Source organism: Talpa occidentalis, unplaced genomic scaffold, assembly GCF_014898055.3.
Source record: "Talpa occidentalis isolate TD23 unplaced genomic scaffold, MPIMG_talOcc4v2.1 talOcc4.5, whole genome shotgun sequence".
In the NCBI taxonomy this organism is placed as follows: domain Eukaryota; kingdom Metazoa; phylum Chordata; class Mammalia; order Eulipotyphla; family Talpidae; genus Talpa; species Talpa occidentalis.
Genome location: NW_023604861.1, coordinates 82,812,929 through 82,840,689, shown reverse-complemented (window position 1 = coordinate 82,840,689; position 27,761 = coordinate 82,812,929). Strand labels below are relative to the sequence as shown.

General features: G+C 39.1%; 1 protein-coding gene across 3 annotated transcripts; it reads left to right on the top strand.

Annotated features, from left to right (window-relative positions):
• The first annotated feature begins 690 nt into the window (after nt 1-690).
• Nucleotides 691-27,631, top strand: PAIP2B (poly(A) binding protein interacting protein 2B). 3 transcript variants are annotated; one of them, XM_037527592.2, is made up of 4 exons: nt 691-851; nt 24,395-24,543; nt 26,386-26,562; nt 27,498-27,631. In XM_037527592.2, the coding sequence occupies exons 2-4, from the start codon at nt 24,406-24,408 to the stop codon at nt 27,552-27,554; spliced, it is 372 nt and encodes a 123-aa protein (XP_037383489.1). In that variant the 5' UTR covers nt 691-851; nt 24,395-24,405; the 3' UTR covers nt 27,555-27,631. The 3 variants fall into 3 exon arrangements, with proteins under 3 accessions (XP_037383489.1, XP_037383490.1, XP_054557689.1); XM_037527593.2 differs by lacking the exon at nt 691-851 and adding an exon at nt 857-890; XM_054701714.1 differs by lacking the exon at nt 691-851 and adding an exon at nt 16,697-16,796.
• The last annotated feature ends 130 nt before the right edge of the window (nt 27,632-27,761 follow it).

Sequence of the window (27,761 nt, the reverse complement as noted above, 5' to 3'; positions counted from 1 at the left end):
GGATAATATTCAAAGTATTTAGCAAGCATAGATTGGGCTCCCTAAGTCCAAGGGGAAATTTTAACCACTCATGAAGTCAGGTTTGTTTCTAGAAACGTGGAATAGTCCCTCTGCTTCCTCTTTCAGTCCCTCCAGGGAGCCCAATTCCCCAATTATCCAGAGCGGAGCGCAGTGCCGGGTCCCCGGCAACCTTGCTCGAACCCCCTCCCTTAGTAATTGACAGCTGGGGAAATCCCACCGAGACTGTCTGCCCACAAGTCCCCACTTGCTAGGTGGGAGTGGCCGCTGGTTCAGCCAATGCCTGGAAGCCGGAGCGAGAGCTTGTGTAAACAAACCCAGAGGTGCGGAGCCCTGGGCTCCTCCCCACGTGGGCACGGACGCTCCCTGGGCCCAATGCCCATCCCGGACTAACGCAGCGTCCTCTCAGCCAATGGGAGCCGATGTCTCCCGGAGACGCGCCTCTCTCCCAAGGAAAGAACGGAGGGAGCGAAAGACAGACATTAATACCAATCAGAAGCTGGAACTTCTAAGGGAGTGGGCGGGAATTGCCTTCCATTTAGACCAATGAACACCACACGTGCCTTTCCAGGCGGCTGAGCGGCATCCTCTTCGGTCCAATGAGCGAATGGGGCGGTGCCGAGCAACCAATGGCTCGGGTTCGGGGGCGGGGTGAGGAGCCAGTGTGCTGTAAGAGGTAACCTGGCGAGTGGTAGCGGTGCTTCTCGGTGCTGGGCTCACGCTTTCAACTAGAGGCCGAGACTGTCCGGGCGGCGGCAACCTCTGCGGCAGGGCTGAGCCTCTCGGAGGAGTGCTGGAGTACGGCCTGGAGGAGGGGCTTCCGGGCAGCCCAGGTGGGCTCGGGCGTCCGGGCTGCCGGGGAGGGATCCGCGGTAAGCGCCGTTCTCCCGGCTCGGGGGGCGCCCTGCGCCTCCTTTTCCGCCGCCGTCGGGGCTGTGAGGGGCGGTGCGCGCCTGCCGGGGCAGGGTAACCCGGGGGGTCCCCCACGTCGCGGCCATCGGCGAGATGGGGCGTCCGCCGGAGTCACCCTCGGGGGCGCTAGGGGGGCTTAGTCCCTTTCTCCCCACATAGGGGCGCTATTCCTCCCCGCCCCCCAACTTCCCTGACCCCCCCGACCCCCCCCTCCCCTTGAGCCCGTTCTATTACTCGGGCTAAAAACCTCTGGTTTCTTATTCCCTTACTCGAGTGCAGCGCTGCCTGGCAAATTGACCAGTGGTGCAGTGCCGCTCCCCACCCCTCCTCCCCGGGCTGGAAGGGGTGGGAGTTGCGCATTTTGCCCCTCCCCCACTGTCGGGGCCCCCCACGCCTTGTGTGCGTTTCTTTTCCTTCCACCTGCCCCTTTACTCCCGCTCTCGTTCTTGATCCCCAATTTGAGTTAAGGACCTTAGCCACTTCTCTGCCTTCCCTTCGCGAATCTGTCCTTTACCTCCTCCCACCCATTAAATTTCACCCTCATCTTTCATGGAAACTAACATTTTCCATATGCCCCTTCCAGGCAGCTGGAAGGTGAACTCTAGAGAGGTGGATCAGACTGAATGGGGGAGCTTTACAAGGTTGGAAACTTTAATCGGTTTTGTTGATGGTCAACCATTCTGCCTTCCTTAAAATGTCATTTGATCAGTGTTTCTTCTCTAGAATCTTTGTCCCAATACAGTTGTTTTAGTGATAATTTCTGGAAAATGTACGAGAGTTTAAAAGGAGCGAGATGTTAAAATTCATTTTTTTAAGTAGATAAAATTGGATTAGAATTTAAACAGCTTAACAGGTGTGGCAGAGAGTTTGCAGTAAAAGGGCCTGACCACCTACATTTTTCATAAAATATAGGGCACACTTTAGTTGTATAGCATAGTGTGATTTGATCACACCTAGTCTATGATTAGTATAACATTGAGCCTGTTTTTAAAAGCAGCGTTCTCTATATATCCTTTTCATAGAGAATTTGTGTTCACCTTTTAGTATGTCAGTTTAGGGGTTGGTAGTGTTGGTTCTAGCCATATGTTTCTAGAAATAATGCAAACTGTGTTGTGCCTAACTAAAATTATGCCAAGAATTTTAGAGGGGGAAAGTAACTGCCCACACCTAGCTTTGGTTGAGAAAACAGAGTTTTGAAAATACTAATTTGGATATTGGACAGTGAGGGTTTTGTTTTGAGGGAATGGAGGAAATTGAAGTATTGTAATAAGCCTGAGGGGACCCATTAGGTTGTGTGTGTGACAGAGAGCATGCACAAGCTAGAGAACATACACGTATAAAATCTTATAAATTCTAACAGTGCTTAGTTTCATGACTTTACGTAAATTGGAATTGTATTTCCCTAGTTCTTAGTGGTGAAACACAAGCAGTGAGTTAAACATCATGTTCATTGTGCTTTGGTGAGAATTTTGCAAGCTTTTGTGAAAAATGCTTACTGTTTTCCTTATATTGTTAATAATATGTGTATGAGCATGCTTCCTTGTATCTTGCTATGGTAAGACTAAGAGAAATGTCTAGTAGAGTAAATTAAAAGGAATCTTTGCAGAGTCAGTAATGTCTACTGGACCATATGTTTGATCCCTGTTAATCACACTAAAAAGACAAGGATTTTGAAACTATTCGAACAAAAGTCCAGGTGTCTAGAATAATAAAAAGACTTAATACAGGAGTTAGTCATCAAAGAAAAGTCCTAGACAAACTGCAAATCTGTCTTTACTGTGAGTTGGTATAAGGCTGCAGTTGAAATCCAAAGTTACATTTGAACAGTCTTTTCCAGGTGTGTTTGTGCTTATTAATTACTCCTTTACAAATTTAAAAGAACTGAAGCTACGATTTCTTTCTAGAGACCTTTTTTTAGGGAGCTCATGGTTTAATGGAGGAGAGACATGTAAGCCAAGAATCACATACAGAGGAAGAAATTCTGCAGTAAAGGTTGCATTTACAGGACCCAGAGCACTGTGGCCCAGAGTTCTGTCCTCATCTCCTGCTGCTCTATACTTTCTGAAGTGGCTTTTCCTAAACCTGCCTATTTATTTCACACACTTGGGCCTCTCTAGGTCTTGAGGTGCTATTCTCATAGCTTCTTGAAAACCTTTTCTATACTTTATGTGCCTTGTTAGATCCTAGTTCACAATCCTCTTGAAGCCTACCCCTGCCCACCAATTCATCCAAATAATTGTTCCTATATCTTTCTGTTATTTCATTATAAAAATTATAGTTGATGCTCATTATTTGCAGTAATTATGGTCCATAAAGTCAGCTAGGACTCTAAATTAGTGACTACCGAACCACTGCTCCTAGGGGGAGTAAGCACATATATATCTATCTCACATAGATTATAATCCTAAATCCTAAATACAACACCTCTCGGTAGATTCTATTTTCTTTATTTTACAAAAGAGAAAATGAGATTCACAAGTGTTAAGTGACTTGCCTGGGACAACCTCCTAACAGATGCCAGAGTTGAGATTCCAACCTTGTCCTGATTCCAAAGCCAGAGCTTCTTGCACTACCTTGCACTGCCCCCTACTGTCTATGTCCATTTGCCATCTCTGAGAGAGCTGAGACAAGGCAGGGCCTGTACAGTTTTAACTGGGAACATGTTTGAGGGTTGACTCAAAAGTTTTGCTACTCTGCATTGCAGTTAATGACTGCAGAAATATCACAAATATTGTTTGCAACTATATTCTCAAATATAGGAGCCACAAATAACGAGGAACAATTACATTTGTAAGTGATTGCAGTTTATTGTATGGTAAACCTCCCTTCAGTCCACTGTAGAATGTTCTGTTAGCTTCTTTGAGAATTTGTTCATTTATTCAACAAATATTTATGAACACTAAATTTAAGACAGGCTTTGTTTTAAATTGGTAAACAAACTAGAGATTAAGTTCTTGCCCTTATAAATGTTATATTTACATGAGAAGCACAAACAGCTAAGAGTCTGGAGCTCTGGGGAGAGTTGAGATTGGAGTTATAAATTAAAACTGTTATGCCCCCTTCTACTTTATGTCACCTACTATACTAACTTCCAGGACATTTCTGTTCTACCTTGTGTGTAAACTCTTCCTTTTGAGTATCTCTCCACTGACCTGTGTCAATCCACTACTTGTCATTACTTGATTTTGAAGCCATTTACCCATATATTGGATATTCCTGAAGAATCAGATTCACCTGGTCTTTGATTGCTTTTTTTTTGTCGCCTACAAATGACTTTAATCAAACTGTTAAAATTTTAAGCTTATTTCCTTGTTGCAAAAGTCATGATGATGTGTTGGCCCCTTGTGGGTTACAGGAAAGACTCACATATTACCTTTGATGATGAGAGTTTAATGTAAATTTAAATAGGAAATCATCTGAGTAGCCATATTGATCCTAGTGCTTTCAAAACTTTATAAACAGTAACTTAGCAGTATTTACAATAGCACTTTGGATTGGTTTGTCACCTTCTAAAGTGGAAGACCCTTATTGGGCAAAATTTTGAGCTGTCATGTCCTAGGTGAGCTCTCTCAGGTTCAACCTCTAGATCCTTAGTTAGGATTCTTGAATCCTGGTCCAGTCACTTATAGCCAAAGAAGTAAGCTTTGGCCTATTTTGGCTTTGTCTGTTGCACATTTTATAGCAAAAAGAACCCATTATCAACAGTTTCTTCAAAAGATAGCTGAAGGTATAACAATTAAAGTTTCATGGACTTCTGTATGGGTAAAATACCTGATCATAGATAATGTTTAATAAAGCACTTAACAAATCAACACATGTCAAATACTCAATAAATCTTCCTTTTGGTGTTGCTTTTAGTATTATAGGTGATTTTTTGTAAATATTGCTGTCTTCCTTCCTACACTGTAAGCTCCGTCAAAACAGGGTCTACATTTTCATTCTTTTATCCTTGGCATTAAATTCTGAGCTTGATACATAACAACAGTGTTCAAATGTCTGACTTGAACTGTGAAAGGATGGGAGGATATGTAGGCTTCCCAGAGAAGGTATTGTTTGCCCTGATTCTTAGAGATTAAGTAGAAGAGAATGAGTTTTCCAGGTGAATGAAACCTTGAGACAGTATTGCAAGAAGGTACCAGCAGGTACAAAGCCACAAGGTAGAAAAATAGGAAGTTTACAGAATACTCTTAGTAGATTAAAAAAACAAAAGCAAGCAAACAAAAACCACCTAAGGAAATAACTGGAAAGGACTCTGCCAGAGAGCATGTCACAGGTAAGTTAATCATAGCCAGACCTGCTCAGAAATGGATGAAAATTTTAGGAGAAAGCATACCCTGTTGACAGCAGGGTATCAATAACAGTTTAGAAAATCAAATATTGAATTCTAGGAACTGTTACACTGCAGTGACATTATTTACCTCATTGTGAAGGTCAGATGTTTCCCACACTATTTAAGGTATTATTTAAGGTATAATCAAATTTATTCTCAAGGAGCTCACAGCTAGCAAGGAGACAGATGGGTGAACTGAATTATCTGATAAGCGAGGTAATAGAGATATGAATGAAACACTGTGTAAGCCAGGAAAAAGGTGTTAATAACTTGGAACACTGGGGAGAAGAGTTCTCAAATGAGGTGGTATTTTAGCTAGGTCTTGGTTGGTAAAAAGGAAGGAGTTCATGAGACTAAAAGTAAAGACTATTTAGAGTAATGTTTGTGTGATAGGAAAGATTTGAGTATCCATTTTTGCCATATCTGTTGTGGGTGTTTAGATAATAGGTAAATTTATTAAAGCAATTTCTCTGCTTGAGAAGATGTGAATAGTTAAGCCATAGAAGAATTTTGTGTTAAAATAAACTGTGTAAAACAAAGTCTCCTGTAATGCACTGCTCCTCTAGAGCCTTTATTATATTAATATCCTTTGTTGTCAGTCTTCAGGAAGGTATTTTGTATTAAACTAGGGCTTCTCCTTTGCCACACCTGCAGCATATCTAAACAGTTAATGGGACAGAATTACTTGAGATACAGTTTTAGAAATGATGAACTGAAAGTATTTTTAACCAAACCAAGATCATCAGTGGTCTCCACTGTTCATTATCCTATAATGTTTATAATCTTAAAGGAAAAACGAGAAGAGACACAAACTACCCAAGTTATTATCATCTTTGTCAATAAATCCCAAACTCAAAAAAAAAAAAAAAACCCGTTACATAATTATACTTCCTTGAAAAATGGCTTACTCATATTTTGAAATTCCGTAAGATGATTGGAGACACCCTGGGGTGTTACAGAATCAGAACTGGAGTCAGTACTGATGGCAGAGGCAACATGTGGTCTTGAAAGTGGGGATCTTCTAATTTAAGAGGTTCCACTTTTTTATGCATTCATTTTTGGCCATATTAGATAATGTATTTTGACAGTTAGGTAATTTATTTAAGAGCCTGCAAAAAACCCACACCCTTTTTAGACTCTGGAGTTTTGGAGGTTATGCCAATATTCTCTTTGCAAGAAACCCTACAAAATGTTAGGGACTGAGGCTTTATACTGTGTCATTTTACTTTGTAAATCTGTCGCATTATGTGATTATTTCCCAAGGTATCATTAAACCTAACGAAGTAACAATTGTGTTTTTGATAACTCACTACATTTGAAGTGGAAAGGTCTAGGTTTGAAATTTGTCTCTGCCCACTGGCTGTTTGAGTGATCTTAGGCACTACTGCCTGCCCATTTGTAGCCTCCTTTTTATTTTGATAAAATGAAAATACATAGGGTTAGTAAAAGAATTAAATAATGTACATAAACACATAAATGCTGCAGATATAAGACAGACTGGTGGAATGTATCCAATGTAATGAATTAACATTTTATTTTTAGTTTTTAATTTTATATTACAGAAATAGTGCACGTTCACTTTTGTAAAATTAGCATTGATAAGCAAAAGGGGAGAAAAAACTGCAAAGCACTCCAAATTTCCACCATACTGCAACAATGGCTGACATTCTGGTGGATATATTTTGTACTTTATATGTATATTCATGCACTTTGTAATAGAAATGGGTTCATCTTGGGTGGGTTTTTTTTCCTATCACTTTATTTTTATGAGATAAATCCTCAGAGTACAATTGCTTGATTCAAGGAAAAGTTTTCTTTTGCTACATGTTGCTGTATATTATGAGAAGTCAAAATGAAGTAACTTTTCTATCTAGTGAATATATGAAAATGTACTGTCCAGAGTCACTCAGCAGCTTTATCAAAGGCACATTCAGAAATACACTTGATGTTTGTAGCTGGTTATGCTTGGCATTACCATGCTTAGAGATACACAATAAGGATGACTTCAGTGTTAGTCAACAGGGACCTGGTTAAATAAATTTGGTGCATCCAAAGCAGGGAATATTGTATAGTTGTAAAAAAAATGAGGAAGATCTATCTACTGATATAAAACAGCTCTAAGATATATTGTGATTTTTAGAAATGGAACAGCATGGAATGTATGTTTAGTATGCTGTGTTTTATGTTGAGAAAGAAGGAATGGTAGAATAAGAACATATATTTATATCTGCTTATAATTGCACAAAGAGATTTCTGAAATGATGTATCAGAAACTAATGAAAGAAATAGAAATGGGATTTTGCCTTGTGCCTTCATGTATATTTACATATTAAATTTTAAAAATTATGTATTTGTATTATCTTTTCCAAAAAAGGTAGTGAATAAATACGTTATAAGAACGAAGAAAAAAAGTTCTGAGGGGCTGCCCATTTTTTGGTATCAGGTAAATGCATAACAACAGTAGCCATGATTGGAAAGGATTGGCAGCCTTTCTCCTTCTTTTATTCAGTTTTGTTTATTTTAAAAATACTGAAGGAATAACAAATCTATTTAAAACAAGTTTTCCAGACAGTAGTCCCATTGCTTTAATTGCTACGTTCTTTTTCCTGTTGTTATTTTTTTAATGCATATATACTTTTTTTCATTGTAAATACACTATTTTTATTTTTTGACTTATCTAATTATGTTTTTTTCTGTGTTGCTATAGGAGGACCTTTAAAAAAAAATAAAGATAGGGCCTCCCCGGTGGCGCAGCGGTTGAGCGCTGGGTTGCGAAGCTGCCGGCGACCTCTGCAGCGCAGCGGTTCGATCCCCAGCTGCTCCCCGGCCACCGGAGGAGGGTCCCACATGGCGCGCAGACCTCTCCTGCCGCCCGCTGCTCCCCTCAGCAGTGTACTTCGGTCCTTCTGCCTGCTCTGCTCCCCGCTCTGGCTCTGGTGAATTCTCTCGCCCTCCCGCGCTTCTGACTGTACCCAGTGCACGTATAAACAAAACAAACAAACAAACAAATAAATAAATAAATAAATAAAAACATGCCTCTATAAATAAAAAAAAAAAATGTGTTTAAAAAAAAAAATAAAATAAAGATAGGGCAGCTTAGTCTAGTGCACATTTCAAAAATGGATTGGTTTATCTCAAGAAGCAGGAGTTCAAGCCCTCTAGTCTACTTGTGATACACATGCATGAGAAAAAATAAGAAAGAGAAGAGATTTAAATATATATAAATGAAAATAGCATTTTTCCTTGATAATAAAAAAAACCACATTCTTTGTATAATTATTCAATATTTAATTTACCCACCCAAAGCATTCTGGTTTTTTGCATGTAAACTTTTTTATGCATATAAATATTATTTTTTATTGCAGTAACATTGGTTTGCTACACTGCCTTTGATTCAAAAGCATGGGATCCCACCTCCTCAGATGCACGTCACCACACCATACCCACCACCAAAGGAACCTCAGCCCTCCACCATGTTCCATTCTGCTTGAATGAATGGATGGACATATGGTGAATGTTAACTCTTTGCAAAGTAATCTGAAGATTCAGTTAAATGCCAGTCACACATACAAAAAGAAATTTTTAAAAATTTAACAAATTGATTTTAATTTCAGGTGGGTTAATATAATTGTATGAGACTAGTCAAGAGGTTTTTTAAGAATAAGAAATCACAATCATATCTGCAAATAAGGATTATCTTGCTACTGCCTTTCCAATACTTACACCTCTTAGGTTCCTGATTAATTTCCTTGGGTGATGCCCTGGAGTGTTACATAGTGGTCAGGATAATACACCTTCCTAATCTTTTTCTGATCTTTATGTACTAAAGGTTTGGGATACAGAGAGACTTTTATGAATACATTGATACATTAAAGAAGCTTATTAATCCTTTTTAAAAATTCCTTTTTTCAAGTGAGTCTTAACAAAAAATGGATATTGAATTTTATTAAACTTATTTCTGACAACTGAGAGATGCTCATGTAGTTTTTTTCTCCCTTTCCCTGTTAATATGGTAGCCATCTTTATGTTTATTAATTTTTGACCATCTTGCTTTCTTAAACTGAACCCTATTTGATTAAAGTGGCTTTATTTTCTTTTTAAATGAATTACCTGATTTTATTTGCTCATTAACGTTTGTAGTGTTGTTACAGGGAAACCCCGATATAAAATGGACATCCTTTTTTTTTTCAATTTTATTTTTATGTTCTCTATACAATTGCAACCCTCTTATTTTGACCCCAATCCCACCTTTCCCCGCCCCCCCCCCCATAGTGGGTCTCCGGTTCATAGTTGTTTGTTGATTTTGATTTTTTCTTTCTTATAGTTATTCTTTTTCCTGGTCCCTTATTTACGTTTTCTAGATTCCTGCGATGAGTGAGACCATCTGGTATTTTTCTTTTTCTTTCTGTCTTATTTCGCTGAGCATGATCCCTTCTAGCTCCATCCATGTTGCTGCAAATTGCATGTGTTTATCTTTTTTGATTGCTGAGTAATATTCCATGGTGTATATGTACCACATCTTCTTGATCCAGTCATCTATTTTTGGGCATTTTGGTTGTTTCCAAAGTTTAGCTATTGTAAATAGTGCTGCTATAAACATAGGGGTGCAGGTGCTCTTTGGAATTAATGTTTCTGTGTCCTTTGGGTAAATAACTAGGAGTGGAATTCCTGGATCGTATGGAAGCTCTATCTTTAGTAAGCTGAGGAATCTCCACACAGCTTTCCTTAGTGGTTGGACCAGTTTGCACTCCCACCAGCAGTGCAGGAAAGTTTCTTTTTCTGCACATCCTTGCCAACATTTGTTGTTGCTAGTTTTTTTAATATGTGCCATTCTCACTGGTGTGAGATGGTATCTCATTGTAGTTTTGATTTGCATTTCCCTGATTGCAAGTGATATTAAACATTTTTTCATATGCCTGTTGGCCATAAAATGGACATACTTACTCCCTAACAGTATGAGATTTGGTCTGTGGTTTTCTTTTGTGAAATTTTTGTTCTGTTTAATGTGTTGAGCTCCTGTACACATAAAATTAGAAGATTTTTTTTTAATTTTGTGTGTGTGTGTGTGCGTGCGCACGTGCACCCTGAAAATAATTGAATGAGAGTTATCAGCATTTTGAAAGTAGGTGTTCTACGGCCTCTGTGCTGGTCTTGCCCATTCTTTAAAATGCAGTCATCTCAGGATAAGTGACGTTTCAACAGAATATAATGTGATTATCTAGTGAGACCTTACTTTCCATAGTGGTGTTTTTATTGTCTTTATTATCTAGACTGATGCTGAAGTATTACAGTCACAGTCTGAGAGTTTACAGGATCTTTGTTTTAATATTCAACAGATAGTTCTGCAGCTTTGCAGATAGTTCTGTTTAGCTCTGCAGCTTTGCATATAATGCAAAATATATCTTCCAGGGCACTGATTTATCCCCACTGAAAGCAAGAAGAAACAGCTAAACTTTCTTAGGTAGAAACTTTTGAAGAATGGGCTACTCTAGTTTAATTCTATTTACTTGAAAGTATAAAGTGAACCTTTACACTTAATTCCCTGTTGATTGTAATTCAAAGATGTGGCAAATAATTTACTTTTCTTCTCTAGTCAGCCTGATTATATTCAGATCTAGTTGATGTTATATTACAGAACTTTTAAAGTCTGAGGCTCACATTATAAAGATGCTCTTTCAGAACTTTGGATGTAAGAGGAAGTAAATCATATTGCATGAAATCAAGCTGGATGGAACGGATGTCTATTAAGTATAGTCTTCAAACTAAATCCCTCTTTGTAGCTTGTTTTCTTATTTAACTCAAAAAACACACTGGATTGAGTGTGGAATTTGGGAGAAGATTCTATTTTTTAACTTGATCTCCTTGTCTTCTCCTTGACTTTGGACCTAGAGAAAGAAACACAGTTTTCTACTTGCTATATACCAGTAGTTCTCCAACATGAACAAACCTCAGAATCACCTCAAAAATTATTCCCAGCAAAAAATTGCTGGGCCCCACCAGGAATTTCTCATTCAGTAGGTGTGAAGTGGTACCTAGAATTTGCATTTCTAATTGGTTCCCAGGTAAGACTGGTGCTGCTAGATCAGAGGCCGTATTCTAGGAACTGCTTTATATTAACTGTGAATTCTAGAAATCTGGTCTAGAATTTGAAGCTTTTTGGTCTGGGAGTATAAGAATTACGTAGGTTATAGAGCAAATCATGAATGATTAAACCCTCTGCTGCTGGCATAGTGTTGTGTTAAGGTCATTAGCAATATATAGTGAGGTGACGTCATTCTCATTTCATGATTGAAGTCCTAGCCAAATATCAAGTGAGAAATTCCATTTCATTTGCAAGGCAAGATGCCAGGAGATTCTGGTTACATAGGAATTAGTGGTTAACCCCATGAGAATAAGGGTTATTTATATGCCCCTTTCACTTACTATTTAACTTCCCCATCACTTACTATTTAACTTGCTGTAGAAGGGTTCAGTAATTTTTTTTAAACCAAGAAAGAACAGTGAGTGCTTATTAAGTTGAAAGTTTTGTACATTTTAAAAGATACTGTGTTCTTAAGATTTTTTAAAGTAGTAACAAGGATAAGAGAAATTTTTCACAAAAAAATAAATATTGGGGGCCTCCCCGGTGGCGCAGCGGTTGAACGCTGGGTTGTAAAGCTGACTGCAGTCTCTGCAGCATCAGTTCGATCCCCGGCTGCTCCCCTGGCACCGGAGGAGGGTCCCACATGGAGCGCAGACCTCTCCTGCCGCCCGCTGCGCCCCTCAGCAGTGTACTTAGATCCTTCTGCCTGCTCTGCTCCTCGCTCTGGCTCTGGTGAATTCTCTCACCCTCCCACGCTTCTGACTGTACCCAGTGCTTGTATAAATAAATAAATCTTTAAAAATAATAAATAAATAAATAAATATTGGGAATTCTGTAACTGGAATGTTGGAGAATGTAGACATCAGCATCAATTTTCAGTTGAATTGTTTGAGGTAATACCAGTAATTCTTATAATCCCTCTGAAGATGAAAAATGAATGCCAATATCATAGATCCACTACAGAAGCTGGATGTAGGACATGGCGATGAAAAAATACACACACACATATGTTTTTGGTTTGTTTAAGCTAAAGACAAAGAAAGGTATCTGTCCAGAACTTAAGCATTTTTAAGAATCTTCAAGTTGGAGAGAAATAAAGGTCTGGAAGCCACATCTTTTCATAGAGGAGTTTTGTTTCAACAAGTTTTTCTTGCTTGTCTACTACCTAATTTCTCTTGTTCCACTGCTAACAGCTTTAGCTTTCAGGTTGACCAGCTGGTCCAGCATTGTTGGAAGAGTAACTGGTATGACAAAACCTAGGTTGGGTAGATTCCCCACTTCCTTACCCTTACTTTTGCTCCCTTACCTTTTCAGAGAAGAATTTGGATGAGGAAAAGGAGAGTAGAACCTATAGACTAGATCAGTAATTCTAAAGCACATCAAAACAACCCACAGGCTTTCTGAAACACAGTATAGATTTGAGGGCCCCACTCCCAGATCTTATGGATCATGATCTTCTAGGATGGAGCCTGGGAGTCTGCATATTAAAAGATATCCTGAAGTAATTATGTAGCCAACTGGATTCTGTGCCTCAGACCAGACCAGTGCTGGTCTCAGGTGAATTTTCTCAGGTGAAATAGGAAAGATTAGGACAACATAGTGTTTTAATTAAATTTATTCAATTTAAATAATTGTCTTTTGCATTGAATTAAGACCTTCCTAAATTTTTGGTGTTAAAATATCCTTTTACAACCTGATGTCAGTAAGGATGTTTTTACCTTCCTGCTCAGCTTAAAAAAATTGTCATCCTATCTTGCACTCAGAATACTGCTCTGAAATCTAAAGATTGAGGATCTCTAACCTAATCACTCTTAGGAATTATTTTTTAAATACTTTGGAATACAGGTCCATAGAGGATCTGAAACCTTTGGCTAGATGAGTTTCAGAATTCAGAATTTTTTGGATTTTTAGAGAGATGTTCTCTCTGTATGTTATATAATGCCTCATTGGGTCTAGTACAACACCCTTAATCACACATATTAATATTTCTAAGCAAATCACAAGTATTCACACTAAGTAGGAAAGCTATATATAACTTCACATCAGTTCAGGCCAAGTTTTAGTGTTAGCTGAATTTTGACATGAAGCATATGAAAATTTTTTAATCCTCAGAACTTTCTGCATTTTGAAATTTTTCATTAGGGTTTATAGACCTATTTAGGAGTCTGCTTTCTCATCCTAAAAGTATCAGCAACTTCAAATTAAATGGAAAAGAGTTTAATGATAGAGTATAAATTACTTATACTTTTCATTAAAAAACCCTTGTGTGTAATGTGACACCTTGTTCATATTTTCCTTCCAATGAACTAGTCGTTTTGTTGAATATTATTTATCTTCATCTGTTTCCCCCACTCCCATTAGCAATATTTGATACAAAATCAGAGTTTTATACCTTAACCATTCTGGAACTAAAATGGCATGTGAGAGTGTAGGGCCATAACTAAGAACATGGGCTTTGAGAACGTAAGAATAAGGCCCAATTCTGGGACTTACTAGATTGTACCTTAGGCAAGGTATCTAATAAATCTCTGCATGACAGATAAAAACCAGGATGATAACAACACCTACTTCTTAGGACTATTGTAAAGATTGAAAGAGTGAATGCTAGTGAAGTGCTTTAGAAGAGCTGTTACTTTATTGTCATCTTTTCCCCTTGTGTTTGGATAGGTTACTTGTTTCCTCCTGTAACTGGATTGGTTTATGGCACCACCTGGGTAAAATTTGCTTCAAATATCTTCCCAATTCATGACTTAACTTATGTCTTGCAACATGGATTTAAAATCCTGCCTCCTTGTGGTTTCCACACCAAAAAATCCAGACGTCTGAGCTTTATATGGGCTAGGAGTTTTTTATTAAAAATTGAAGGTCTTAGTGTTGAGTCCACACTACACAATGGGAGGTCTTTCACTCTCTCAAATGTTCCACAATTGATCCTTATTTTTTCTTCTTTACTGTTGAACAGCACTGTGCCCCCATTAGCCAAGGGAGCATTTCCCTTTCTGCCATCCAACAGTTCTGTGCTTACCCTGGTCCCTCAAGCGCTCTCTTGCTCCAATTAGTTTTCAAGTTTCTCCCATCCAAAATGGTACCCTTCTTCATTACATATATATTAAGACTGCTTGACCTTCAAGTAACAAATTAGCATCCCTTCCTGCCTTTCCATGTCTACACCATCAATTATTCCTTCTTTCTCCTATATTTGTAGCCTCTCTCTCTCCACTGGATGCTTCCTATAAACTTTTAGACATACTCTAGGCTCTCTAGTCTTTAAAAATAATTTCCAGGGAACTGTCACCCCTTTCTGTCCATTCCTTGATAGCTAGACTCCTTGAGAGAGTCGTTAATACTTCCTGTCACCTGCAACTCATACTCCCCCATTTGGCTTTCACCCTCTTTTCTGTTCATCGAAAATGCTCTCCTTTAGAGACTTCCATGGCCCTAAACTCTGTGGATACTCCTTAGCCTTCCTCCTTATCAGTCAGCAGTCTTCAACACGCCCAGCCATAAGCTGCATTACTTTCCTGTAGTTGCTGTAGCAAATTACCACAAACTGGTTCCTGTAGTTGCTGTAGCAAATTACCACAAACTGGTGATATCAAACAACATAAATATATTCTCTCACAGTTCTGGAGGCCAGAAGTCAAAAATCAAGGTGCCAGCCAGGCTTCATGCCCTCCCTCTGGAAGCTTCAGGGAAGAACCTGGTTTTTGCCTCCTCAGCCCCAGGTGGCATAGGCATTCCTTGACTTGTAGCCACATCACTCCAGTCTCTGCCTCCATGGTCCCATTGCCTCCTCTCTGTCTCGAATCTTCCTCAGCTTTTTTTCTTAAAGGGATACTTAATCATTGAATTTAGGGTCCACCGGGATAATTCAGGATGATCTACTCATCTGCAAAGACCCTTTTCCAAATAAAGTCACCTTTACGGGTTCTAAGGATTAAGAAATAGACATATCTTTTGGGAGGCTGCTCATTCAAACCACTACACTGGGCTTCTGTCCTCCTTTGATCTTTGATGCCACACTCTTCTGGTTCCTACCTCAGCTTTCTCACTTCTTCCTTCCCTACCTGACTTTTTAAAAATGTTCACACAGGGCCTCCGCTGGTGATTCAGGCGGTTGAGGGCAGCGCTGTGAGGCTGTCTGCAGCCTCTGCAGCACTGGTTCCATCCCGGCCGGCCAGCGAGGGTCCCACATGGCACGGCAGACCTCTCCTGTCTCGCCCGCTGCTCCCCTCAGCAGTGTATTTCATCAGTCTGCCTGTTCTGTTTCCTGCTCTGTCTCTGGTGAATCCTCTTACCCTCCCGTGCATCTGGCCTATACCCCTGTTCTTGTATAAATAAATAAATCTTTAAAAAAAAATGTTCACACACATCCAACGCTGGATCTTGGACCCTCTTTTCATTTCACTTTGCCCTTTCTCACTGGGCAGTATCTTCTAGTCTCATGACTTTATTGACCATTTATATAAACAGCTTCTCCACATTTCTGTGTTTAAGCAGACCCCTCCAATTCTTGATGCAAGTAGAAAACCTAGGTAACATTTGAGTGCTTCAGAGGCATTGCATATTTAATGTATCCAAGATAGAACTCATCACCCTTTTTACCCCCACTCCCCATCACTACTCAAGAAAAATTTGCCCTTCCCACAGAGTTTCTTAACTCAGTGAATGATATTACCATCCACCCAGTCGCTTGTGCCAGTTATACTTGTATTTTCCTCACCCTGTCTTTCCCGCATCCAGTTCATCACCAAAACCTCCTGAAATAGTTTTGGAATCTACGTGTTCTCTTCTTACTGCCATTATCTTTGTTTAAGCAGCCACCAATTTTTTTTCATCTGGATGAGCACCTTAGCTTCCTTACTGGTGTCCTTTTAGCATCTCTCAGTCTCTCCATCCTTATATGGCGGCCTGAGTGATCTCAAAATATAAACTGAATCATGTCACCATGTTGCTGGGAACCCTTTTTAATTAAACTTTAATTGTTTTTAGGATGAAATCCTGAATCCTTCATGTGGTCTCTAAAGTCCTGTGATGATCTGGCCCCATGTGCCTCCCTTTGCCATTCTCCCACTGCATTGACCCTTTGACCCTCCAAACTATATGCTTACCTCTAACCTTTTACTCAGTTGCCTGCTGCCTCTGAGTCGCTGTGTGTGCTTTTCCTTCTCTTCCCAATGCTAGCCTAACCTATTATGCAGGTATCAGTGAAAATGAAGCTGGCTCAGGGAAACTTTTCCTAACCATCCCCTCGTCCTGGACAAGACTGGGTCCCTATGTTGTTTTCTAGTAATCCCTTTTATTTCTCCTTTTATTACATGGATTATCATGATTCATGACTACTTGTGTCTTTCTCCCAAGAAAATGCAAATACCACCATGGTGAGAACTGTGTACCTTGACAGAGCACCAGACGAGCACAGTGCTTAGAGTGATAGGCTTCCAAGTATTACAAGTGAGTACATTGAATGACCTCGGTTGCAAAGATGTAATAAGAAAAGACAAAACCTAACTCTAGTGTAAGCATATTTGAAGTAAACTAAAATTTAAAACTGTTAGCCACAATATTTAATTTTGTAGGTGATATTGACCAGATTGAATAAAGTTAACGAAACTACAGGAAACAGAGTAGTAGACACTAGTTTGTTCTCTAAAAAAAGATTTTATTTTATGCACAGAGGGGACGGAGAGCCCAGCCCCTCATGGTGGTCACCTTCTCATGTCAGCCCGGACGGTACTGAGCTACTCTCTCTTCTGCTTGTCTTCGATATGTGTCCCCATCCTTTTCTTGATGAGCTTAAGTTCCCTCTTGACCTGGGAAACCGTGAGTAGCTCCGTGATATGCCACCCATAGCATCATGGCCGTGGCCATGAGGTAGCAGAGAGCCTTGGCCAGGCCCTGGGGTTCAGATGGTGGCAGATACTACCCAGTAGAGACTAGTTTTTATATCAACTACTCCATAGACAGTATATTGATAAGTTGATATTGATATATTGATGTAAACTGTGTTATCAGTCACACAATTCAGGTTTATAACTTCTGAAAAATCTCAGCTTCACAGAATAGCTAGTTTTTGGTGTGAGCATATTGGACTTGAAAGTTGTGGGTGTTAAAAATGTTGAACTGATGAACATGTATTCTAGACATATTCTAGATACATTAAAAGTCCCGAAATTATTTATGGCTGGAAACTGAGGCCCTATTTCAAGCCAAATATTTTAGGCACAAACCTTGACTGTAGCAAAGTGCCATATATGAAATGCTTGGCAGGCCTCAGCACCCCTATTTTGACTATGTTCTGGGCTGTGTGCTTTCCCATCTTCACCCAAAATGAAGATGTTATTTTCCATTTTCAGCATGTTTGCCATGTAAGAGGAAATAATTTTCAAATAGTGCTTAGATTTCATAATGCAGCATAGACACAGACCAGACACAAACTCTTTTATATTGTTGAGGTCTAATTCTTGAGACCTACCTCGTAAGCAATGTCCTGCCTCAATTGCACATGTCTTTCTGATAAAAGGAAAGGTGCTGTGGCAACTGGTGGTTTGTGTAGCAGAGATAGTGATCAATGTTTATTGAAGACTGGTATCAGTTATCCATTGCTATATAACAACTTACCCCAAAGCTAAGGAGGTTTAAAACAACAAACATTATCTCAGAGTTTCTGTGGGTCAGGAACCTGGGATCAGCTTAGTTGAGTGCCTTTGCCTCTGAGTCTCTCACAAAGCTACAGTCAAGCTGTCATCTCAAGACTTGATTAGGGGAAGAGGAACTCAGGTCACTTACATGGCTGTTAACAGGATTCAATTCCTTACCACATGGGGGTTTTTTTTTTTTTTTTTTTTTTTTTTTTTATAGTTTAGCTAACAGCATGGTATCCAGTCTGATTCTTGAGCCTACTTAAGTAACCAAGCATTTCTCCCATCTCTGGAAACAATGAATATGAAAGGTCAAAATAGGATGGCTGGAGAAACTGTTCTAGAAGGCAAGTGTATGGTGGACAGTAGGCTAGGGAGGGACTGGGAACAGAAAGAGAATGTTAGGTAAAACTGTAAGCAAGAAAGTCAGGGAAGTTATAGGCAGTAGTCCTTCCTTACCTGTGTTTCTTTCCCAAGTTGGAAGTATCTATATACTTTACCTAAGAGTTTCCATTCTCCAGTAAAATCTCCCTAGCTCCTCCTTGATACTAAAGTCAAGGGAAACATTAAGCTCCAGTTCAATGTCATTCATAGGCCCACAAACCAGTGTTCTTGGACTAACTCAGCAACTCCATGGTTTGTTCAAAGCAAGGTTGGCTAGATTAAGTGCCTTAAGTCAAAGCATGAATGTGAAAATACTTTCTAGATTATTAAACAATATACAAATTAAATTGTTGGAATACTGCTATTCCAACAAAGAGAAACCAGACTTTCTAATTGTGTGACAGGCATAGGTTGAATGGTAAAAAGTACAAATTGGGCGCCTCCCTGGTGGCTTAGGGGTTAAGTCACAGCGCTGTCATTTCTACAGCCTGAGTTTGATCCCTGGCCAGGGAGGTGACCCACATGGTGCAGCAGACCTCTCCTGTTTCAGCCACTGCTCCCTTCAGCAGTGTATTTCAGTGGATCTGCCTGTTCTGCTCCCCTCTCTGTTCCTGGTGAATCCTCTTACCTCCCTCACCTTTTGCCTATACCCCAGTTCTTCTACATGAAAATAAATACTAAAAAATACTAAAAAAATTAAAAATAAATAAAATACAAATCAGTACTACATAGCCTGTGTGAGAGATCCACTTTCCTAGTACTGACAGTTCCATATCTCGCAGTGTTTGCCACTTTTCTAAAGTGTTTGCATTAAATTCAATAACATCCCCATGTTGAATTTATGGTAAATTTCATTCATTTTCTCATCAACAAGTGCATCCTACAATTTGTTCTCTGTGCTCTCTCTCTTGCTCTTGAATTAGAGGGTTATTCTTTTTTTCCTCTGCTTTTTCTTTTCCTGCATGATCATGTACACTCAGGATTTACTTTGGGGGCAGGTGTTTTAGAAAATTGAACTCTGATTCTCTGTGGCTGATTCCTCTATTGATTGGAAGAAATCACTGTGCTGATTATAAAAAGCTGCCAAGTGAGTCTTTAGTAATATAATACCATATAACCTGCTACTTAGCAAGATTCAGCACCTTTAAGAGTCTTCACTTAGGGATACCTCCACTCACGCAGTGGAGCTGGCATTTAGAGCTAACTTCTGTCATTATTATGCTGCAGATGGAGGTGGCCATAATAAAAAACTGTTTTTCTCCTTCTATAGCTTTATGAAATTATTGTTATGGAGTAGTGTTTGGAATAATCATTGATATCGTTTGTGTGTTAAACAGATATATAATTCACACTATTTTAAAATGTCATGTTTAAAGCAACTATAAACCAGAGATATTCTGCAAGGGGTGAGAAGGGAGTAGGATCAAAACGTGTGGGAAGAGCACAAGGGACTATGGTGATGATACATGGGTGAATTGGTGGTGGGAATTTCACGGGGACTGTAACTGAGATGAGAAAGCATACATTGTAAAAAAAATGAAGGACGATGTAAAATATATATAAACAAATAAAATTATTTAAAAAAATAAAAGTGTCATGTTTAAACTAACAGTGAATTAAATAGGTTTTGTCTTAAATGAAGTTCTTTTTTTGAACTGTTCAAAAAAAATCATGAAATTTGGCTGAGTAAATTTTAAACATTATTAGCTTTATTCAGTGATTCATGAATCAGACAGTGTCTTTTTTATTTTTTTATTTTTATTTTTTAAAGAAAGCAAACTTTTTTTTTTCAACGATTTATTTATTTATACAAGCTACTGGGTATAGTCAGAAGCGCGGGAGGGTAAGAGAATTCACCAGAGCCAGAGGGGAGAGCAGAGCAGGCTGACTGACAAATTACACTGCTGAGGGGAGCAGCGGGCGGCAGGAGAGGTCTGCACACCATGTGGGACCCTCACCTGGTGGCGGGCCGGGGATTGAACCGGTGCTATAGAGGCTGCGGGCAGCTTCGCAATCCAGCGCTCAACCGCTGCACCACCGGGGAGGCCCTCAGACAGTGTCTTCAGCTAGCCAAATAGAATGGAACTCTGAAGAATCACAGCAAATGAAAGAACTTTTATAGGCAAACCAGGGTGTGAAAAGGAAGTTTGATTAGCAAAGTATTGTTTATTTGGCAAGGTCATCTACCTATGGCAAGGGTCTGTTAGGCAGATTATCTTACTAGTGTTGACCAGGTAATTTCAGATTGACAGGTTTAAGATTTCATTCCTGGGAGAAGCCAAAAACTGTAATTAAGTAATAAATCTCAGCCTGGTGGTTGGGGGTACTAAGCATAAATGACTCCTTTTGGGGCCTCTTGTCTTCATAAAAAATTTAAAAAGCCCATTATAGGCTAGACAATATTTTAAACTTTAAAGGGGATTAGCAGAAGAGGACTTTTTCGTGGATCGTGCCAAGATGGAAATAAGTGAAGAAATTTGTTTAAAAAAATTTCGAGGGCCTCCCTGGTGGCACAAGGGGTTGAGACACAACCTGTGAAGCTATCTGCAGCCACTGCAGCATGAGTTCAATCCCCAGCCAGGGAGCTACCCACATGGTGCAGCAGACCCCTCCTGTCTCACCTGTTCTGATCCCCACTCTGTCTCTGGTGAATCCTCTCACCTCCCCCCACATACATACTTCTGGTCTGTACCCCAGTTCTTGTATGCATAAGTAAATAAATCTTTTAAAAAAAATTTTTGAGAAGCCCCAAGGAGGGTGGAGGTGGGGATGTAGTGGAGGTTGAAGGGAGGCAAGACAAAAGGGAAAGTTGCCTAAGTTCAATGACCTGAGGTATTTATGGAGTTCCTAGTAACATCCTAAGTTACCAGATATATAAACCTCAGTCTTGCTTTTCAGAAGTTGAGAATGTGACTGGAAAATGAAAAATTACACATATGAAACAGATATTTAAGTAGTATTAACACTGTGCTCCCAAAGTACAAGTTAGAGAAGGGAAGAGGTGAGTAAAGATTTGGTTTTTGAAGAATGTTTAAGACTTAAGTAAAGAGGGCCTCCCTGGTGGCGCAGGCAGTTGAGCGCCGCACTGTGAATCTGTCTGCAGCCTCTGCAGTGCGGGTTTGATCCTGGCCAGCCGGCGAGAAACCCACTTGGCGCAGCAGCCCTCTCCTGTCTCGCCCACTGCTCCCCTCAGCAGTGTATTTCTTCAGTCTGCCTGTTCTGTTCCCCGCTCTGTCTCCAGTGAATCTTCTCACCCTCCTGCGCATCTGACCTATACTCAGTTCTTGTATAAAAATAAATAAATCTTAAAAAAAAAAAGTAAAGAACAGAATAAAGATATATTCTAAATGATAGCAAACATATCAAAATAGATTTGGAGGCCAAAGTAAACAATTTTTAAAAATATTTATGTATTTGATAAAGTCATAGCCAGACAGACACATAAGCTGTGGATAAAAATCAAGCCCAGCAAAAGCTGGTACCAGAATATTAAGCAAATATAATATATTTATGTATAAATTATTTTATGAAAATTAAAATGATGACAAATAAAAATTCTTATAAAAGATAAAGATGCATACCCCAATAGAAAAAAAAAAAAACAAAGTATTTTAGCAGAAAAAACAAAATAGAAAATACAAATGGCCAGTAAGCATATCTCAAAATAGCAGCCTCAGTAAAATCAAGGCAATATAAATGTAAGTAATAAATTGCAAGTTTTCCTGCTGGCACTGGAACAAAAACAGACACACAGACCAATGGAATTGAATAGAAAATCCAGAAATAAACCCACAGATTTACGGACAACTAATCTTTGACAAAGGAGCAAATAATATGCAATGGAACAAAGAAAGTTTGTTCAATAAATGGTATTGGGAAAACTGGGCTGCTACATGCAAAAGAATGAAGCTAGACCATTACCTCTCACCATGCACAAAAACCAACTCAAAATGGATTAAAGAACTAGACATAAGACCTGAAACCCTAAAATACATAGAAGAAAATATAGGCAAAACACTACATGACATACACCTCAGTAACATCTTCAAAGACACATCACCCAAAGCAAAGATAATGAAGGTAAAGATTAAATAGCTGAGACTACATCAAATTGAAGAGCTTCTGTACAGCAAAAGAGACATTAACCAAAACGAAGAGACATCCTACTGATTGGGAGAAAAATTTTGCACACAGTACTATTGATAAGGGGCTAATCACAAAGAGCTACAAAGAGCTGACTAAACACAACAAAAACAAAGTTAACAACCCAGTCATAAAATGGGCACAGGAGCTAAAAAGACACTTCTCCAAAGAGGAAATGCAAGTGGCCAAAAGGCATATGAAAAAATGTTCAACATCATTTATAATTAGGGCAATGCAAATCAGAACCATTAGGAGATACCATCTTACACCAGTGAGAATGGCACATATTAAAAAAAAAAAAACTAGCGACAACAAATGTTGGCAAGGTTGTAGAGAAAAAGGAACTCTCCTATACTGCTGGTGGGAATGCAAATTGGTCCAACCACTAGGGAAAGCTGTGTGGAGGTTCCTCAAACTGTTAAAAATGGAGCTTCCATATGATCCAGCAATTACTCTTTGGAATCTACCCAAAGGACACAAAACCATTAATTCAGAAGGATACCTGCACCCTTATGTTTATTGCAACACTATTTACAATAGGTAAGCTATGGAAACAACCCACGTGCCCAAAAATAGATGACTGGATCAAGAAGATATTGTATATATGCACAATAGACTATTACTCAGCAATCAGAAACGATAAACTCATGCCATTTGCAGCAACATGGATAGAGCTGGAAGGGATGATGCTCAGTGAAATAAGCCAGAAAGAAAAAGAAAAATACCAAATGATTTCACTTACAGAAGGGATGTAGGGGATCCAAATAAGGAATCAGGACAAAAAAAGTAATTATAATAAAGTAAAAATCAAAATCGGCAGGCAACTATAAACCAGAGACAGTCTATAAGGAGGGAGGTGGGAGTAGGCTCAAAGCAGGGGTGGGAAGAGCACAAGGGACTGTGGTGACGGTACACAGGTGAATTGGTGGAGGGAATTTCACGGGGACTACACCCAAGATGATAAAACATACATTGTATACAAATGGGGAATGATGTAAAAATATATAAAATAATAAAAGACTGAAAAAAATAAATTACAAGTTTTCTCTTAAGAGTTTACCAATGACTAAAAAAAAACATGAATATTGAGAAACAGACACTTAGACTGGTGAAGAGTTTAAAGTCTTATGGCAGTGTGGCAATAAATCAGGAGCCTTAAAAATAAAACACAAGTTTCCAATAGAGTGGTGGTTCTTCTAGGAGCTCATCCTAAGGAAATCATTAGAAAAGTTGAATGTAAAGGTTCATCCAACTTCATATTCTAGAAAGATTGGAAACACCCTGAAAGATAGTGTGGCTGTATTAACATAGAAATCAGACAAAGGAAATAATGACTCATGATGCAATTACTAGAAGAGTGAATATTGGGGAATATCTGTGTATATACCTGTGTACACATGAGGAAGTTGAGAAGGCATATTGTTAATCATTTGTAATTTTGGATGGTTGGACAACTGGTGATGACCTTAATTTTCTCTTTTTTTGCTAATCAATGCAATGAGCACTTATTATTTTTTAAAGAATAATAGAGCTTGAGAATTAAGGGACAGTGGTTTACAATATTCATTAAGAATGCATTTTCTCTATACCTTAAGGAGGCTATGTGATCTTGTATTAGGTTCTAGAACCTACAGACATTTGGCTTGAAAAGATCCCCACATACCCCAACTTGCAACTCTTAAAGACTTGTACATTTGTATAGTTGATAAGCATAGGACATGGTTATAAAAGCATGGTTTTATAATAGTGACAGGCAGCCAGTTTGTATTCATCAATAATAACTTTGATTTAGAACTTCAGAAGCTTTTTGAAGAATCTGATTATTAGAGGTTTTCATTTTCTTGATCATTGTATTTAACTTATCCTTCCATTTGTTCTGTTTAGAGTCTATCATAATGAATGGATCCAGTGTAGCAAGTACATCACCAAATGTAAAATCCAAAGAGGACCAGGGGTTAAATGGGCATGATGAAAAAGAGAATCCATTTGCAGAATACATGTGGATGGAGAATGAAGAGGATTTCAACAGACAGGTAAATAAAAGTGGAAAGCTAATGATAATGTAACTCAACAGTTATAACATTTTATTGACAGTCTTAACAAAAGGAAAGAGTTCATTGACTTTAGAATAACTTAAAAATACACAGGTCTGGTCTGGGCTGACCAAGAAGTATCTTCGGTTGGTAAGAAACCAGAGTGACAGTAGCTTGGAAGAAGATACTGGTATTTTTTCACCTTGTTGATTAAAAGAGATTCTAAAGCCATGGTAATCTGGTGGAGACTTCTGGGAAACAGCAGCTGTGTGGAGACAGGCCAGCCTGGCATGTCCCAAATAGTAACTAGGACTGGCAAGAGTATGAGTCTGAGACAGAGAAGTGACTTATGTGTAGGGGAAAGCTAGACTGCTTCCACAGAGATCCAGCCATAATTCGTAGCCTTATATCTTGTTAACAAATCTGGGTAAGCACTCCAAGGATTCTTTGACTTCATGGTCCCTTCTGTGGTGTTGCTCCGCCACCTTCCCAGCATTATCAGCTGAATAACTGAAGGCTGACTGGAAGCCTGGTAGTTGCGAAAGGGAGAGAGCCAAAGGCAGCCAACACAGGGGTCTCTCTTAACTACGCCATACAAAAGTGTTCACATCCCTTTGGGGAATGTTATGTAAATGAATACATGGCCAGCATGGGAGGTGGGAAATATGATTTTAACTGTGCAGCCTGGTCTTCTGAAAAGAAGGAAACAAGTTTAGGGGACCAGCCAGCAGTTTCTCACTGTGTCATGATCTGTGAGAATGGCACATAGATAATGCTTCTTGTCACGGCCCTGTGTCCAGGTCACCATTTAATAAGAGGGAGGATGCTGTTATGTTCCTGGGAGAAGTTAGGGTGAGATCTTGAGTAATCATGTTAAATCTTATAGGTTGGAAATAATTTTGTTGTTATTTTAAGTCCTTCATAACTGTTAATTTACTTGAGATTTTTAAAAATGTGGCTAATTGTGATCCTGAAATACTCTGGTTTTTATTTGAAGTCTTGCTGCCAATGACTTTTCTTATGAATTAATGAGGTTGACTAATTTGGTTGGTTTCTATTTTGCTTGACTTCTCCTCTATTGATGCCACTAGTAAGCTGTTAATTTGTCACCAGTTGCAGGAAAGGAATGGTCAAACGTGAAACAGGAGACTTGTTAAAATCCACTAGATCTGCAGCGAGAACCATATTTTTTACTAAGAGTTAACAATATCTGCAAAAGGGTAGAAAAGAATATATACATATATAGCCTTAGTTTAGGGCAATCTAAGTAGTAGGAATTATTTAAATATTCATTTCTTCTTGTTTGGAAAGGATACTGTATTGATGATTTTCTAGTGGTGTGCCAAAACACGTTAACTGTGTCTTTCTAAGGTTCTGAAAGTATTTTTCACCCTTAGGAGACCTTCTTGCGAGAAAAGTGGGCCACAAACTAAGTTGGTTTTGATTTAATCTCCACTGTCAAAGTAGTAGTCTAGTTACTTGTACTTGTAAAACGGAAAATTTAAGAAGAGTTCCTTCTTAAGATTGAGAAGTGAATTCAAGCTCAGAAGTGATTTTCTGTGCCATATGAATGGAAAATATTTGTTACATATTAGAAATCTTAAAAGAGCTGTGAAACTTGGAATTACTGCTGTTTTGAATTTAACTGTTTCCTCAGTCTTACTGTTGATGGAACTTGGTAGAAAAAATGTTTTCTCTAGCAAGTCATCAGAAACATCTTAATTCTTAGTATATTTCATTCTTAATTGCAGAGTAGCAACCTCTGAGAAAGGAGGTGGTGAAAAACTAGAAGGGTGAGTCCCATGGGAACAGTGAGTCTGAGCTCCTTCCCCTTGCTTATAGGTGGAGGAGGAGCTGCAGGAGCAAGACTTTTTGGACCGCTGCTTCCAGGAGATGCTGGATGAAGAAGACCAAGACTGGTTTATTCCTTCACGGGACCTGCCTCAGGCCATGGGACAGTTGCAACAACAGTTAAATGGACTGTCAGTCAACGATGCTCATGATTCTGAAGATATTTTGGTAAGAGCAATATGTATTTAGTTCCACTTATGACGTAGAGAAAAAGATACAGGATTTGGAATCACAGACTTTCTTTGTGACCCTACAACTCAGGGCAAGTGTCTAGAGCCCTCTGAGCCACTGTTTCTTGGGCATTAATGAGAAGTGGTTGAAGCTGTAGCACACCTCCTAAAGCACTGGAAACATTACTGCAGCATCACCAGCTTTCATTTGCTCGGTGGGCTTTTCAAAGTAGAATTGGGATAAGGGTAAAAATTTGAACACAGAAGAGTTTTGGTTTTAACTTATCATTTTCTTATACTGTCCCTGAAACCTGTCTTTATGGTACTGAATGACGAGGTTATAAAAATTTCCTGCCATTTTGGAAGGCATACACTCCTAAGAGGCCATTTTCCACTTATAATTAGAGGACCTAATAAATGAATTGCCTGCCTTCTACGTTTACTTATGTTAGAATGCTGTGGCTGATACAGTTCTCACACAACTTGTGTTCTGACTGATTGTGCCCTGCAGTTTGCCAAGGTTTTGAGTACTCACATGGGAATTAGGTAACAAAGAAAGTACAGAAAGATTTTTAAAAATAACAAAAGGATTATGGTAAGCAAACTTAGTTGATGGAATACGCTGATTTTCATTGAGTTAAGATACTCATTGAGTTGAGAAACTCTTTTTGGAGTTGAACTTACAAGCCTTTAATGAAAGCATCTTGAAGGTACAGGAATCTCAAAGCAGAAAGGAGAAAATGGGGTTGCTTAGGGCTTAGTATGTCAAGACCCATTGAGAACAGCCCAGCAATAACAGCCTGAGTTGCAAAGAATTCTTTTTTTTCTCTTCTTGAGGCTAAGAGGAAGGTACTGGGAATAATGGAAGCAGAGAGAAAATAAGCTTTCAAGTGCATTGCCTTGTCATTTATTATCTCTTGATTTTTATTTCAGAGCAAAAGTAACCTGAACCCGGATGCCAAGGAATTTATTCCCGGAGTCAAGTACTGAGCTGACAGAAAGCTCTGAGCAGGACTTGTCTGTCCCCACATCTGGGGACAGTGCTGCACAAAAAGGCAGAGCTAAGGAGGGGGGGTGGGCGGGCAAGGGGTGCACAGCTGGGAAGGGGAACAGTGGTTTAACTTGACACTGTGACTAGAGGAACTAATGTGCTCAATCTCACTCTACACACCTCTCTCTGAGTAGTTCTCTTTTGTT